The sequence below is a fragment of the Juglans microcarpa x Juglans regia genome, chromosome 4S (genome assembly GCF_004785595.1).
Source record: "Juglans microcarpa x Juglans regia isolate MS1-56 chromosome 4S, Jm3101_v1.0, whole genome shotgun sequence".
Lineage (NCBI taxonomy): Eukaryota > Viridiplantae > Streptophyta > Magnoliopsida > Fagales > Juglandaceae > Juglans > Juglans microcarpa x Juglans regia.
In genome coordinates this window covers 23,530,568-23,545,523 of record NC_054601.1, presented here as the reverse complement: position 1 = coordinate 23,545,523, position 14,956 = coordinate 23,530,568, and the positions used below count along the sequence as shown (strand labels likewise).

Sequence of the window (14,956 nt, the reverse complement as noted above, 5' to 3'; positions counted from 1 at the left end):
ATTGGAGTTCATTGTTTCTGACCATCGGTTCATAAAGTTTGACACAACACCGGTTAGCATTGGCTAGTTCCCTCTGGGAGGACTCTAGGTCCCTCCTAAGACCAAATTGCTATGCTCGAGTAGAATCTCACTCCACCTTCAACAAGGTTAGCTCAAAGTTGTCCTGGACCCAGGCCTCCCTTACCTGCATGAGCTTGCTTTGGAGGCTGGATGCCTATTTGCAAAGGATGTCCAGATCACCCTATAGTGAGTGGGTATAACCATTCGATTGCTCAAGGAGAAGCTCCAACTCAGCTTCCTTGGACTTTCAAATCTCAAACTCCCTCTTCACCCGAAAGGCAAACATACGCCTCGATTGAGCCTCTTCTTCTAAATCAACCTGATCGGTGACGATCCAGGCGGCTAAGTCATCCACACCCTATGACAATTAGATATTTGAATGCTGCAGTCAGTAAAAAAATAAGATAGAGAAACCGCATGAAGGAAAGAAGAGAATAAGTCATGCTAAAGAAAGGAAGCCCCATAAGCTGAACAACCTATAGCTGACAGACTTGCTCTTGGGTGGACGGGAAGGGCCCGGGTGCCTCTCCCCTTGAGTCCTTGGAACTGAGTCGCACCGAGGCCTATGAAAGTAAAGGTCTGATATGACGAAATTAGAAGAAATCTGCCCCTAGGGGCACGCCTAGGTTCCTCAGTGGAGTGAACAAGTTCCACCATGACAGAATTGGGCAAAATAGAACCTTCCTCACCCCCACCTCCAGTGGCGAGAACGCCCTCTTCGAGAGGGGAAGATCCCTTGTCACCCCCCAAAGGATGAGTTGAAGGGAAAAGGGATGGAAATCGGCTCCCCACTCACTTCCAAATCAGTGGGTGGGGTCTCACCCCAAAAGATGGTATTTGGAAGAGAGCTTAGATGGCTTCTCTCTCCCCTTGATCCTTCTGGGGGCTGGGGGCCATCAAGTACTCATTCTCCTATCCCTAATCCTCTTCGACCACTGACAAGGTAACTCTTAGACCGAAAAGTTTGGTCTGGACTGGGACCAGACCGAAGCTTTTGGATCCTCTAAAATATGGTCCGAGACCGATCGGTCTCAGTTTCGGTCCAATCCAGACCGAAACAACCGGTCTGATCGATTTCTTTAGTCTAGACCGATCGTTTATCACCCCTAGCCTTAGGGAAATGAATCGGCAAGTGGGGTATTCATTGAATTCCCGTCCAAGGTAAGCATTAATCCTTTTACCCATTTAATTAGCACCACATCTATGTAACAAAATGTTGACAGTTACATGCCTAAGTAGAGAGCGGAGCAATCTGAAAATGATGTCATTGCCAAAGATAGGGGAACAGAGACTGACAAGCAGAATAGCACCGACAAATCATTAAATTTCCCTCACGCCCATGCGAGAAGAATTAGTGGGATAACTGGAGGGACTCTCACAGCCCTAAAAGAAAGCTCATTAGATACAAACCCAAAGCAAGAAAAGATTAATTGCCCAAGAGACCAATATGAATCCATAAGGTAACTGTCGTGCAGGCCATATAAGGTGATTAGACTAGTAGTTTGGGATAAGCCTGCCATTTTCGAATTGATTATTATGTTAAGCCTATAAGAGCAATAAGAGGATCAAACTTGTAACTGGTACTTATCAACAATTCTCCATTCCTATATATGTGATAAAAAGGTAACAATTCAAGTAACTTGACACTCAGAGTTTTGGTGATATCCTCTTCTATGTATCATTGATTTAGGCATCAGAGATCGTTTAGACACTATGGGCCGTCAGTTTTCTTTGTTGTAGGTAGAATGTGTTGGTGAGCAGTGTGTGGAACACATCCCAAACAGAACTGGTAGTCGATATCTAAGGGTGCTACATATCCACCCACCCTCCCAATTCCGCATCCCTTCTTTGGCAGAGAGCAAATTCTTGTCCTCACCCTTGCACTCTCCACACCACCTTCCAAGCGAGGACCGGGGGTTATCAAGCCTAGCCATTTGGGTCATCGCCACCCAATAAAAATCATAGACACTATCCAAGCCAAAAATCCAATTCCACCGTCACCCAATCAAAATCAAATAAAAATATATATTAATGCAAAGTAACAAACAAATCCAATTCCACAAATCAAACTCAAGATCTACACAAAATTGTGAGTTAAGATCTATGGGTCATGGTTGTGGGTTTGTGCAAGTCAAGATCGACAGACCCATCGCCACAATCATGGGCCCACTCGTAGGAGGTGACATGACCCAAGGGTGTGACCATGTGTCCCTTTGTTGGAGGTAACACGATGTCATTTCGAACTTTTGGGCTTTGACCATTCAAGGAGATGAAGAAAAGAGAGAAGCAAAGGCGAAGAAGAAAAGAGATGAAGAGAGAGAAGAAGAGAGACTAAGGCCATGTTTTGACACTATGAGAATTCTCAAAACTTCTCATAATTTCATTTCCAAACATCATTCAAACACTAAACAGTTTTCAATTTCAAACTTTCAACTTTGTCAACCAAGAATTACTTAATCATTATTCAAATACAAAAATGAATCAACCTTTTACAAACTTCAAAACGAAAATAGTATTAAAAAATTATATTCAAACAATTTTTTAATTTTTTAATATTTTTATTCAATTTTTTCTCTTTCATTTATCAAAATCTAATAAAACATATTTACTCAAGTTATTTCACTATTACTCACAAAGTTTTAGATATTAGGGTTGTTACTTTGTTACTTTGTTTTTCTTATTTGTTTTTATATATACATGTAAGCCGATTTTAGATATTAGGGTTGTCTAAATATATAATATTCAATATACTATGTATTTATATACATGAGGATGGGCGGCTAGTAGGGCCACCTACAGTTCTCTGCCCCCATGCATATATATATTAATCTCTTGAGCCCATCCGCCCCCGAGGGAGATGATGAGATTAGGCAGGTGGGATAGGTCCGATCCCACCCCTTATGAGCACCAAACAAACCGTAGTTTAGTCTAACATTAGGTAAAAAGGAAAAAATTTACTTTCTCAGTCCTTGCTACCTATTTCAAAACCATCAACTTCAAATATTCCAATGCATTATTATGCATGGGGAAATGAACTAAAGATTTTCTAAGAAATATTTAAGACTCCTGCCGCTGCTAAAGGTACGTAAGACATCATGATAAAGCAAGATAGTTTAATTTTCTTTTTTAATTTTTTGTAGTCAAACATGAATTTGCAGTTGAAAAATATTTCCTCAATTGCGTTCGAAATATATATATATATATATATTATTATATTAGGATAATAACCAATTAGAAAGTACTGCATGCATCACTGATCTTTCCAAGAAGCTTCATTACTATGACTAACATGAAAAGGTGTTTGAAAGGTTCCATTAACAAACACATGATCTCTTCTTCTAGTTGGGGTTTCGGTTCGACCCTTTTTTTCTATAAAGTATTGCTTCCTAAAGTGGCTGAGATATCCCAGATATGCCGTTCCATTGCCGTGGGGGATCAGACTAACTCAAGAGTGCTTTAGGTACCTCTTTCATTTTCCAAATCGTTAGGTAGACCTCATGAAAAAATACAGAATCCCCCAATACCTTCTCTTTAGCTGACCAAAAAGTAAGGAGTGCCTAAAGTAGATGTCTAAGAATATTGCTGTCGTCGACCATACATGTCCTGTACGATGGTCTCCATTCTCCAATATTAGTGCTCCTCAAGTACTCTTAACTCGAAAATAAAAGCCAAGCTATCCATGCACAATGGCAAATCGGCAATCACCAATATGCATGGCCCATTTTCAATTCCGAAACTCGCATTAATCTGTGATCAGAACTATGCGCGCAGCTCAAATTAAATATGAAAGACTATAGTTCTTGGGCATTTCCCACATGATCGATGAACATATTTTGGTAATGATAGATCAATTAGCACATGCATGGTCCTCCTCTCCATGTCTTTTGAGAGTTGAGTTTAGGGAGAAAAATTAAACAAAACGAAGAAGATCAGAAAAAGAATAGAAACGTGTTTGTCTTTCTTTTCTTTACTGTTTATTTTTTTATTTTTCCTTTCTTTTGTTTTTTTCCTTTCCTAATGACGCGTATAAAAGGAACTCAAACGATAAAATCATCTAATATTATAGGTTCATGTAATTATAAGTTGTGTTGACAAGTGTAAGTACTACAAACGGTCAAGTCCCAAAAATGAGTAGTGGTTAATTTTTATGATTGAATCTCAATAGGAAGTTAAAATTCCCCTCAAAGTTTTGTCTGAATTTGATGTTTCAAGCGAGATATAAATAGGCAGATGCTATTACAGTCATTGCTGTCTATTTAGATTTGCAATATTAAATGTATAATAAATATTGTAGAGTCCACTTCATACATATATCTATTTCTCTTGAAAACTTTTACTCATTATCCTCACACCACACACCACACACCAAACATAATTTTTTAATTTTTTTAATTTTTTTCTCTTACTAAGACCCCGTTTGGATTGAGAAACTATCTCAACTCATATCATCTTATTATTACAACTTTCTCAAATTCTCACACAAAATACAATAAGCAATTCAACTTTCTCAAATCTCAATCCAATTTTTCAATTCCCCAAAAAATAATATTCTAATAATATTTTATTTAATTTTTAACTTTTTTCTAAAACTATCTCATCTCATTATCCAAACAGGGGCTAAATGTATGGTGTATAGATGATGAGTAAAAGAATTTAATTAATTTAAAAAGAATAAAATTAAAAAATAAATATCGTTTATGATGTATGAAAATAATGAGTAGTAAAACTCATTTCTGTTTCGATACAACTTTTAGGAAACTTTGATCTAATTCAATAAGATGGACTCTTCTATGTTCTTTTCTGGACCTATTGTCAGATACCCCTTTCTAGCCCAACAAATAAATGCCTTGGTTTGGGAGCTTGATTGGTAGGTAGAGAAGGAAGACTGGATCGGTCATAAACAAATTCTTGGGCCATATTCAATCTTCGCAAAACACAATTATGTAGACAGCTTATAGCTCTGCCACAATGAATTATGGGTTGGGTCTCATATTCCCAGCAAGCCCAAAGAATTACATAAGTTAATAATCGCAGCTCGAGCTTAAAAAAAAAACAATGATGATGGTAGGTGGTACGTTCCAAGTTCTCTTACACCATCATTTCCCAACCTACTCACATGTTTGAATCTAATATTCCTCAAAAACAGCCAATAACTTCTTTATTTCTTGCAATAAAATCTCCAGTATTGAAGAAGACTCTGTTGTAGTTTGAAGCTCTCTTACCATCAATAGACAATCACTCTCTATGATCAACTTTTTAATACCCATATGAGCACATAACTGCAGGCCTCAAAACACAGCAAGCAACTCTATATCCTCAGGAGCAACAACCTCAACTTCAGCTTTGCTAGCAACCATGACAGTTTTACCATTAGCATCTCTGAGTATAGCTCCAATCTCAGCTTTGTTTTGCCATGTTTTTTTAAATGATTATATACAATAGTACTACTATATATGCCATCATTCTTAGCATAGAGTACCTTTTAAACTTGGGGTAAACTTCCAAAGGAAAACATTCTAGAGCTGTGCTAGGATGTAGCACGAAACGGCTCCCAACAAGAACAAAAAGGTTTTTTTTTTTTAATTTTTCTTCATTCATTTTTTTATACTTTTAAACATTTTTTTTTAAATTCACTACATAACTAAAAAACACTTCCTTAATTACTATGTAAAGAAAAAAGACAAAAAAAAAAAAAAAAGGAAAAAGCTTTTTTTCAGGACCCAACTCTCAGTGACAATAGCATTTCTGAACATTCTAATGCTGTTTAAAAGCTAGGTTTGGTACCCTGTCCATAACAAAACTTTTGATGCAAAGGGATCATTTGGATTTGATGATACAAAACAGAAAGATTCTATGTTGATAGCATTAGATTCTCATGATAAGACTGATCACCGCAAATATAACATGAGACAATGAGATTTCTTTGAATTGGGACAATATCGGGTACACAATGGTATCTTAGTCATAACTTTTACTACAAGTGTCAAAATCGTGCATTAAATCCGCTACAAGAGATTGAGTTTTTTGAGACAAATCATTTTATTTCAAAAAATCCAATTTTCGTCCCAAAATTTTTTTGGAGATGAAAAAATTTCATCTCTATTTTGTCTCGAAAAGCCTGTCTCAAAAAGTTTTTAGAGACGTCTGAAAAATAATTTTTAGGGATGAAATAAGGCAGAACTAGTCGAAACAACTCGATTGCAACTCGGTTTCTTTTAAGGACGAATTAAATTTCGTCCCTAACAAATTTCATCCCTAAAAATAAAATTTCTTATAGTGATCCTAATTCGGAAAGCTTTTTTAATAAACGCATGGTTACCACGCTTCCATGTTTTGACCACAAAAGTAGTTGTTTTCACCCTTTAGAACCTCAATTTACACAAATTTCTCCTTTTTTAAGAAGTATTTCCTTTTAATTTTCGTAAGTGATTTTGATTCCAATTTAATTTTTTGGCCAAATTTATTGAATGATTGATCTTGAGATAAAGTGGAAAATAGTAATTATGTCCAGTTGCTTCAAAACTTGCTAGGCCATATGCAAATATGTTTCCTCTTTTAATAAACATGAGTAATTTTCAAAACGGAAAATTAAACTCAATATATGGATCATCCCACGTCGAATTAGTATATAAGCAAGAGTACAGTTGGCAAACAAGTTAGTAACTATCAAATAGTTAGAAAATTATGATCAATGATCAAAATCATGATAATATGGTTTGACAAAAGATATAATTATCAAGACAGTTTTGACAAAATCATGATCAATGCTAGTAAGCTGCAGGCCGTACGTACTTACGTAGCAGATGAACATGAATCCAGTTTTTAAAGCAGACCGCTCGCAAAAATGGATGAATGAAGAAGAATGTAATCTCAAACTCCTCATGAACATTAACCTTAGAGGCTGCCTGGCCAGATTTCATTGATAATATGGTTAATTAGTCACTGCTTAAAGCACGACAAAATCTTTGTGCTCATATATATTTTGTGGTTTAGAATGAAAAAAAGAAAAAGAAAAAGAAAAAGAAAGAAAAAAAGAAAGAGAGAGAGAGAGAGAGAGAGAACAACGAATCTGCTCGCACTTATAATAAACAAAACATTTTACATTAGATTGCTCCAAGAAACACATGGGGTTAGGGAAATAGTACGTACCTGCTGATTCTTGGTAGTGAGTGTCGACATCACTCGAAAAAATAAAGATTAATTGATAGCTAGCTAGCTAGGAAAGAGTATTATCAATTTATTATGCTCTTATACTATATTATATATATAAATATAAAGGTTGCATGCATGAAGGTCGTCGGGGGTTTTTGTCGGGGCTTGGGTGATCACGGCCTGAAGACTTGAATCAAGGTTTATTTGGTGTTTAATTATATATTATCCTCGTGGTATTGACAGATCAATGTGCCACTAATTAATGGGTTATATATTTTAAAAAGAAAAAACATTGGTGCATTGTTTTTGGTTGCATCCTTGGGACTTTTTCTTTCATGCTAGCTGCTTCTTGTCGAGGACATTAAGCTTTTTGCACTAAAATTAATGATTATATTTTTCCACTAACCTTTGTCGACCTTGAAATTATTAGTACTATCATGCATCCACTCATATATATATATATATATATATATATATATATATATATATATACATATATATATATATATCTAAATTAATGCATGCAAAAAATCTTCAGCAATATATCATGTCTTCAGCAATATTGATCTTGTGAAGTAATAGTCAGGGGATATAATTAGTGCAATGAAGGGCTAGTAAATTGATTATTTCTCAACCCCAAAAATAAAAAATGTTATGAAAGTGAACCCAAAAATAAAAATAAAAAATTAAATTATAATGTCCGACTCTTAACCAAGGGTTAAAATCTTAATAGCCTAAATTTCAGATAATACCCTTCCATTTCTCTTCACTGAAGGCTTTTGTTTTTTTTAGGACCATTAGCATAAATGGAAAACGTTTTACAGCAGGGCATGATTCCAGAATACAAACTCTAAACAATAAAATAAACTAATGAATATTGAATCTATCACAGAGAGAGAGATCAGAGAGACCGCGGCTGATGGCAAGAGGTGCTGCAAGCCGCAACAGAGCGACAAATCAGACCGAAACAAGAGGTGCTGCGAGTATGCGATAGTGCGACAGAGAGGACATTTATCAAAGGTTGGGCTACTAGAAGGTAGATAAATTAGAGTAGGTCTTGTTGAATTTTAATGGGCGGAACCCACGATATTATATTAATCTCATTGTATAATACTTAATAATTACTACTCAATTTGACGAGATTGATGTGATAATTAACTTTGTCAATGGACTTTTAAAGCGTTTACATGTATTGACTAAATCCACAACAATTAATTAAGCTCCAAAAGAAACCACTAATTAAATGATCCACATGTGTTGACAAAGCTACAAATTAATTGGTCCACCAAAAAAATTAGAAAGAAAGTCATAATTGGAGACTGTTTCTCATGGCAATATATATCTATCCTCTACCTTGAATTGATCTTGTTGTGCGCATGGTACATACATGATTTTGATTTCGAATTAGGGGTGTAACCAATATAGTTCAATTTGGTTTTAGACATATTTTAGAACCGAATCGGTATACACTGATTTTGAAATTTGAAAAATCGATATCATACTGGTTACACCTGCAAATCAATACTTCCAATTTTTCCAGTTCCGGTTAAGTTTTATTAGTGTGTGTGTGTGTGTGTATAATAGTATCATATTGTGATATTATAGTATTTGATTTTGTATGTTAGTGATAAATCAATACTTCCAATTTTACCAGTTCCAGTCCAGTTTTATTTGTGTGTGTGTATAATAGTATCATATTGTGATATTATAGTATTTGATTTTGTATGTTAGTGATAATATGCTTGGTTACATATATGTTAGTGATAATATGATAGTTACATACACTTTTTATATGAGTGTGTATATGATCAACTGTATAGAAATGTATTTATCCAAAAGAATATATGTTAGAATTTATTATGCATAAAATGTATTTATCCCTAACATATATATAGTTTTTATTAATAACATATGATCAAATGTCATGTTTAAGATTAAGATTTTTAATAATAATGGTATATTAAGATTTATAAGATTAATTTTATGTTATATCAATTTTATGTTATTAGATTATTATTATACTTGAATATATAATAGGATTTTAAAATTTAATGTTATATTAATTAGCAATTTAGCATATAATATAAAAAATTGTTATATATAATTATATATATTATATATAAAAATTATATAAAACATATTTTATATAATATAAAAACTTAAAATATATATATGAACCGGTCCGATCGTGTTCAATCCGGTATTAAAAACTGAAAAATCAGAATCAGACTGGTTTCGACTAGTTTTGAAAAAAAATGCAACCAATATTAGACCTAATGAATAGATTCGGTCCGATTCACCATTTTTTTTTTCACCCCTACTTTGAATGAAAGCAATATATATTTTGCTTATTATTGGTTTTTTTTTTTAAATCATCTAGCTCATGAATAACATAACATGTAACACATGCATAGCATGCATCACCTCAGAAGTCCTCTTTTTTTTTTCTCTCTCTCTCTCTCTTGTTTAATTTTATGTGGATTATTCAAGTGATGTGTCGGTAAGAAGCTAGACTTGTGAGAAAAGTCGAACCCTAGGAGTGGGAAATTAATTAATTAAGAAAAGACAACCCGTAGACTTTACGACCAATTAACCAATGGAGCATTTTGTTCCAACACATGACTACCAACCTCTACCAAATAATCAACCTCTATTCTTCTAGCTAGCATGTTAAACACTAATTTGAAACATAAGCAAACGATCGGGATTCGATCGTATATATCTGGAAAAGAAATTTCATGATGTCATTCATGTTCTAGCTAGCTAGCTAGCTAGTAGTCACTGAGCATGAAATCAATGGCCGTAATGATTCACGAAAACAGTATCGGAAGATGTTGATTATAAGATGCCGTCTTGGTTGTCATCGACATTATCAATCATCAGGACATGAAAACAGACAACGGAAATTAATAAAAGATCGATGCATGGCGAGTTAGAGTGTTAATTACTCTCTCGATCTACGTACCTACTACCTAGAAGAAACTTCAAAGGCTAATTTCTAGGTTAATTTGGCAACCCCGAAGAGGACAACATTAATATTCCTCGGACGTTCTACTTTAGCGCTATATATATTATAATCTATTCAGCTCCAAGAGAAACTACAAGATTTTGAATCAGTAATGTCTCCTCCTGCAACTAGTGCCAGCTTTGTCTTGCCTTATTCCTCCTCGTCCTTTCAGTCAGTAGCGTACTACTGATCTTTTCCCTCTCGCTTCATCAATTAATCATCATTATTGTGTCTTAATTTTTGTCGCTAATTAAGTGCGTGCTCGATCGGATGTGGTCACGTTGCAAGCTCCTGCATGCATGCAGCTAAAGTTCCAGGATCTGAGATTGACTTTGCATGCCCGGCCTGCAATCTTGGGATCAACTCCTCGATAGGCGTGATATATGCCAATCAAGCCCCCAACAAACACCATTACGATAGAGTTATTATCTTCTTATTAATTATTAATTATTTATAGTGCATTTTTTTTATCATTTTTTTTAAGTATTTTTTTAACATCTTTAATAATTAAAAAAATTTAAAAGTATATATAATTTTACTAATAATTACTTCCTAAACTATTAAATAAAGTAAAAATTTTCAAAAAAATCAAATACTAAAAAAAAAAAAAATAAGTAGTACGAGGATATAACTCTATCATTATCCTTTCCAATAACATTAAGGAGATCATTGCGATGAGCATTAAACAGCTCAATGTGGCAGACAATTTACGATCGGGAGAATACCCATGCTGCATGCATCTCAATTGTCAATTTCGAATATCCTGATCATCAAAATTAAGTCAAATATTGATTGATTAACAGCAAGTATATGCCACTAAGGTAGTGGAAGTACTACTCAGTATATAAGTGTCTTTCTTTATAATTTATGGGACTTTATATTAATCCACACATACGTACATGAGTCATCACTCCGATCTCCGTAAAGCTGTGATCGATCTCCGTGTCACAATTATAATCTATTGGCTCCTACGTACATACCAATTACGTCACAATCCACAAAATTTGGAACATCATGTTCCGATTTTCTGAATTTTTAAGGACTTTTTCATTTGGGTTAATGTTAGTACTAGGTAGTAACGTCCGCGATCGATCCAAATATTGAGCAACAGTACTTATTATAAGCACCATTAATACCCCCATTTATCTGCATTTACGGAAAGAAAAAGGTGCGTGAATATTATTTGAGTGACTGGAACTATCTCAAACTAACTTTATTCGGAGTTCTGTCATTAATCGATATTAATTTCATGAATTGTTCGTACTTTCTGTATAATAATGTCGGACAACATGCTTCGTTAAGTACATGAAGAAAAGAAATTAAGAACCCCACGTGGAACATGATGAACGTTATTTTGATATTCAATGTGATGCCATTAATTCCTATTTAGAGTACGGCCTGTAATTAATATTGGAATCTTAATTACTGTAAGTGAGACATGATGATCAGTACTTAACAATGTCACAGATAGATCAATCCCGATATTTGAAAGCAAATTAAAGATAGAAGCTGAAAGGATTGATCAATCCTTTCAATTGATCGATATATACATATGATCACTATCGATTTTGTAATAAATTACTTCTTCTATTGATCCATCAGAACGACGAATAAAAATTATCATGAATTATTTTATGTTTCACGTACTTGTCACATATCTATATTAGTTTATTTGTACATACTATAAATCTGTACTTCACATCATTTTTGTATAACACATATATATACACGGAATTGATCCTTCAATAAACTGAGGTTTTATTCCAAGAGGTTCTAGACTGCTCCTCTCTACGAGAGTTTCATCCCTTCTCTCTGCTAGGGCTTCAACTTTACATGGTATCAGATGATTTTTCCTTCCATGGCGCTGTCTCACAAATCTGTTTCAGAGGATGCTACCTAGCTCTCCCTTCTTTCTATCTTCACCCGAGTGATAGTCTCGGTGTCCTATTATAAGATGTCATATCAATTAAGAGTGTTGATCATATCAATTAAGAGTGTTCATATATATTAACTTACCTAAACAACTTTAATTATATGTCATGTTGTGATAGAATGAGAATATATATTACGTTAGCTGTAATCTGAAAGTATCTTATAATTTTTCCCGATAGACAGACAAATATTAATATAGAAGATTCTAATTTCTAGGCAATTTTATTAAATTTTCGTCATTCTCGTTGGAGCTACATGAGATGGACTGATTTGATGTACTTTCACTGTTCTGATTGCAGACACGAAGAAACCAATAAAAGAAAGAAGCCATATTTTGATGCCCTACTTCGCTAGAGTCGAACAAGTCAGGGCCAAAACGTCAGAGCACCTTCCCAACTTTAGCTACTTTTTCATGGAGGATTCAGGGGAGCTTTGTGAAAGATACAGTTCATCCCATGTGTTCCAAACAAAAATAAACATATATAGAAAGAGAGATCAGCAACTTTGTTAAATTATAATATATTAATTAAGAAGTAGATAATAAATTTTATCAAACACTAGTGATTATTTGGTAGAGTATAACTAATCGATGTTGAGATATATATATATAAATATTTATATATATATATATCTAAATATGAATATGAGTACACCGGCCCTTTAGATCAATAATTCTCTAGAAAAGATAAGAAAACACCATGCATGCTAGCTATATCAGTATTTATTTCAAGAACTTAAACTAATGGCCGAAAGGAGTGGATTTTATGATGTAATAAATATGTAACAAATCTAATTATTAAAGACTTCAAGTTCCAGGAGAATCAATTGAACAATGTCACGGTTATATATGGTTGATCCTAGGATTCCTCAGCCGTGACACCAATGAGCAATTCAATAAAATAAAATAAAAAATCATAGAAAAAGATAACCTAGGAGTGGAGGATTATTATTTAAGATAAAGCATATATAGATATATAATATCGGAAAGAACATCGATCATGATCTTGGGGAAAAAAATATATATGAGAAAGAACAGTCAGTATGAAAGTGCAAGAGTGCAGAACAAACAAGTCTCTGAGTGAATTCATTTCGGTTTTCTGAAATCCTGACAGCAAATTCTCTGTCGGTACAAATTTACACCGCCCACGTACAGCTAGCGCTGTGCCTGTTGCGCCGGCGCAAAGTACCTCAAATTCTCAAAAGCAGAATCTTGCAGTTGTGGCAATCCTTGTTGACAATTTCCTTCGTGGTGGTCGGACACCAAAGAGCTTATATCTCCCCAACTGGAACTTTCGCCAGAAATGGAAGCTGTTGCAGTGCTAGCATTGATCATTTCCATTCCATAAAACCCCTCCAACCCATGATCTAATTGAGGTGGGTTTTCATAGCCAAACTCACAAAGCTGGTTTGGGAAGTCTTCAAGCCTTTGAAACATGTTGGACAATTGATCAGTACAAGTTTTGTCACTGTAATTCATAGCTGCCGAAAAATTACTAGTAAAAAAACTCGATGTGTTCGCATATAGTTGATGATCTTGAGGCGAGGAAGTACTCCCAATGGGGTATTGAAAATTAGTGGTGGTGGTGGCGGTGGTGGTGGTGGTGGTGGCGGTACTGTTTGGTTGATGATCCGAAAAGTTTTCCCCCAGTTTGATCAGCAAACTCCTTAGAGTTACCTGGTCCTGATCCAGATCAGTAGGGTCTTGGTCTGAACTCATTATTGTCGCTGCTACAGGGTTCTCTGCAGACCAGTATGGGCTCTGGTTCATGACTCCAGTAACCATAAAGGTCTGATCACAGCTCTCTCTCTTCATGATCTCTTGCTTCAGGCTGTTACCTCGGCGAGCCCGAGTCTGTTGGTCTTTGCGCTGCCTGCCAAGGAGCTTCTTCTTCAGCCTCGTGTTCCAGTAGTTTTTTATATCATTATCAGTTCGTCCGGGTAATTGCCCTGCGATGATGGACCACCTGTATACACACCAAGATATATAACTTCAATTTTTTCGATTCCATCAACGATTGTTGGGCACAGTATCTTACAGAGAAAAGGGTTATCAGATCGATATTTTGGGGACGATTGAGGAATTACGTACCTGCTTCCAATAGTTAGGAAAAGGCTACAAATAATGTTATCTTCTTCCTCTGAAAACCCGCCGTGCTTAAGGTTTGGCCGAAGATAATTCAACCATCTAAGGCGGCAGCTCTTTCCGCATCTCTTAAGGCCTGAATTACATGCAACACGAGAATAATATATATTCTGCAAATTAGAATTCGATTGTATCTGGGTTTTTATTTATAGAGAGAAGTGGCACTGGCAATTATAAAGAAAGGTTCATAGATTTTATAAGTAGTACGTACCTATCTTCTGGGGCAAGGCTATCCAGTTGCCGCCGGTGCCACGCTGCTCGATGTAAGTCTTGAGTTTGGCATCTTCCTCTGGCGACCATGGACCTTTCTTGACGTTGGCCTTGTCACAGCAAGGAGCTCTCCCATGTTTTCTCTGGGTTGTAATTGTGAGGTGCTTTCCCAAGACTAAGCCTCAATCGGGTAGCTTTATTTGAAGTTGATGATAGTGATAATGATAATGTAATATATATAATAAAGACAGAGAGAGAAAAGGAAGTGGGAGACTATAATGGCTGGAGGAAGACAGACATGGCACGGTCACTGGATTTCAAAAGGGAAATGAGAAAAAGATGAGCCTTTGTGAATTAAAATAATGATAAAATTATTGGAAATGCCAGAATAGGAGACCAGGGTTTTTCTCATTTGTCTTTCTTAATCCAGAATCTAGACATATGTCCGCCAT

At 35.2% G+C, this 14,956-nt stretch overlaps 1 protein-coding gene across 1 annotated transcript; it reads right to left on the bottom strand.

Annotated features, from left to right (window-relative positions):
• Positions 1–13,079: 13,079 nt before the first annotated feature.
• Positions 13,080–14,956, bottom strand: LOC121262162 (transcription factor RAX3-like). Its single transcript, XM_041164567.1, has 4 exons — positions 14,902–14,956; positions 14,506–14,685; positions 14,241–14,370; positions 13,080–14,115 (listed from the first exon to the last, which is right to left on the bottom strand). The coding sequence occupies exons 1-4, from the start codon at positions 14,954–14,956 to the stop codon at positions 13,305–13,307; spliced, it is 1,176 nt and encodes a 391-aa protein (XP_041020501.1). The 3' UTR covers positions 13,080–13,304.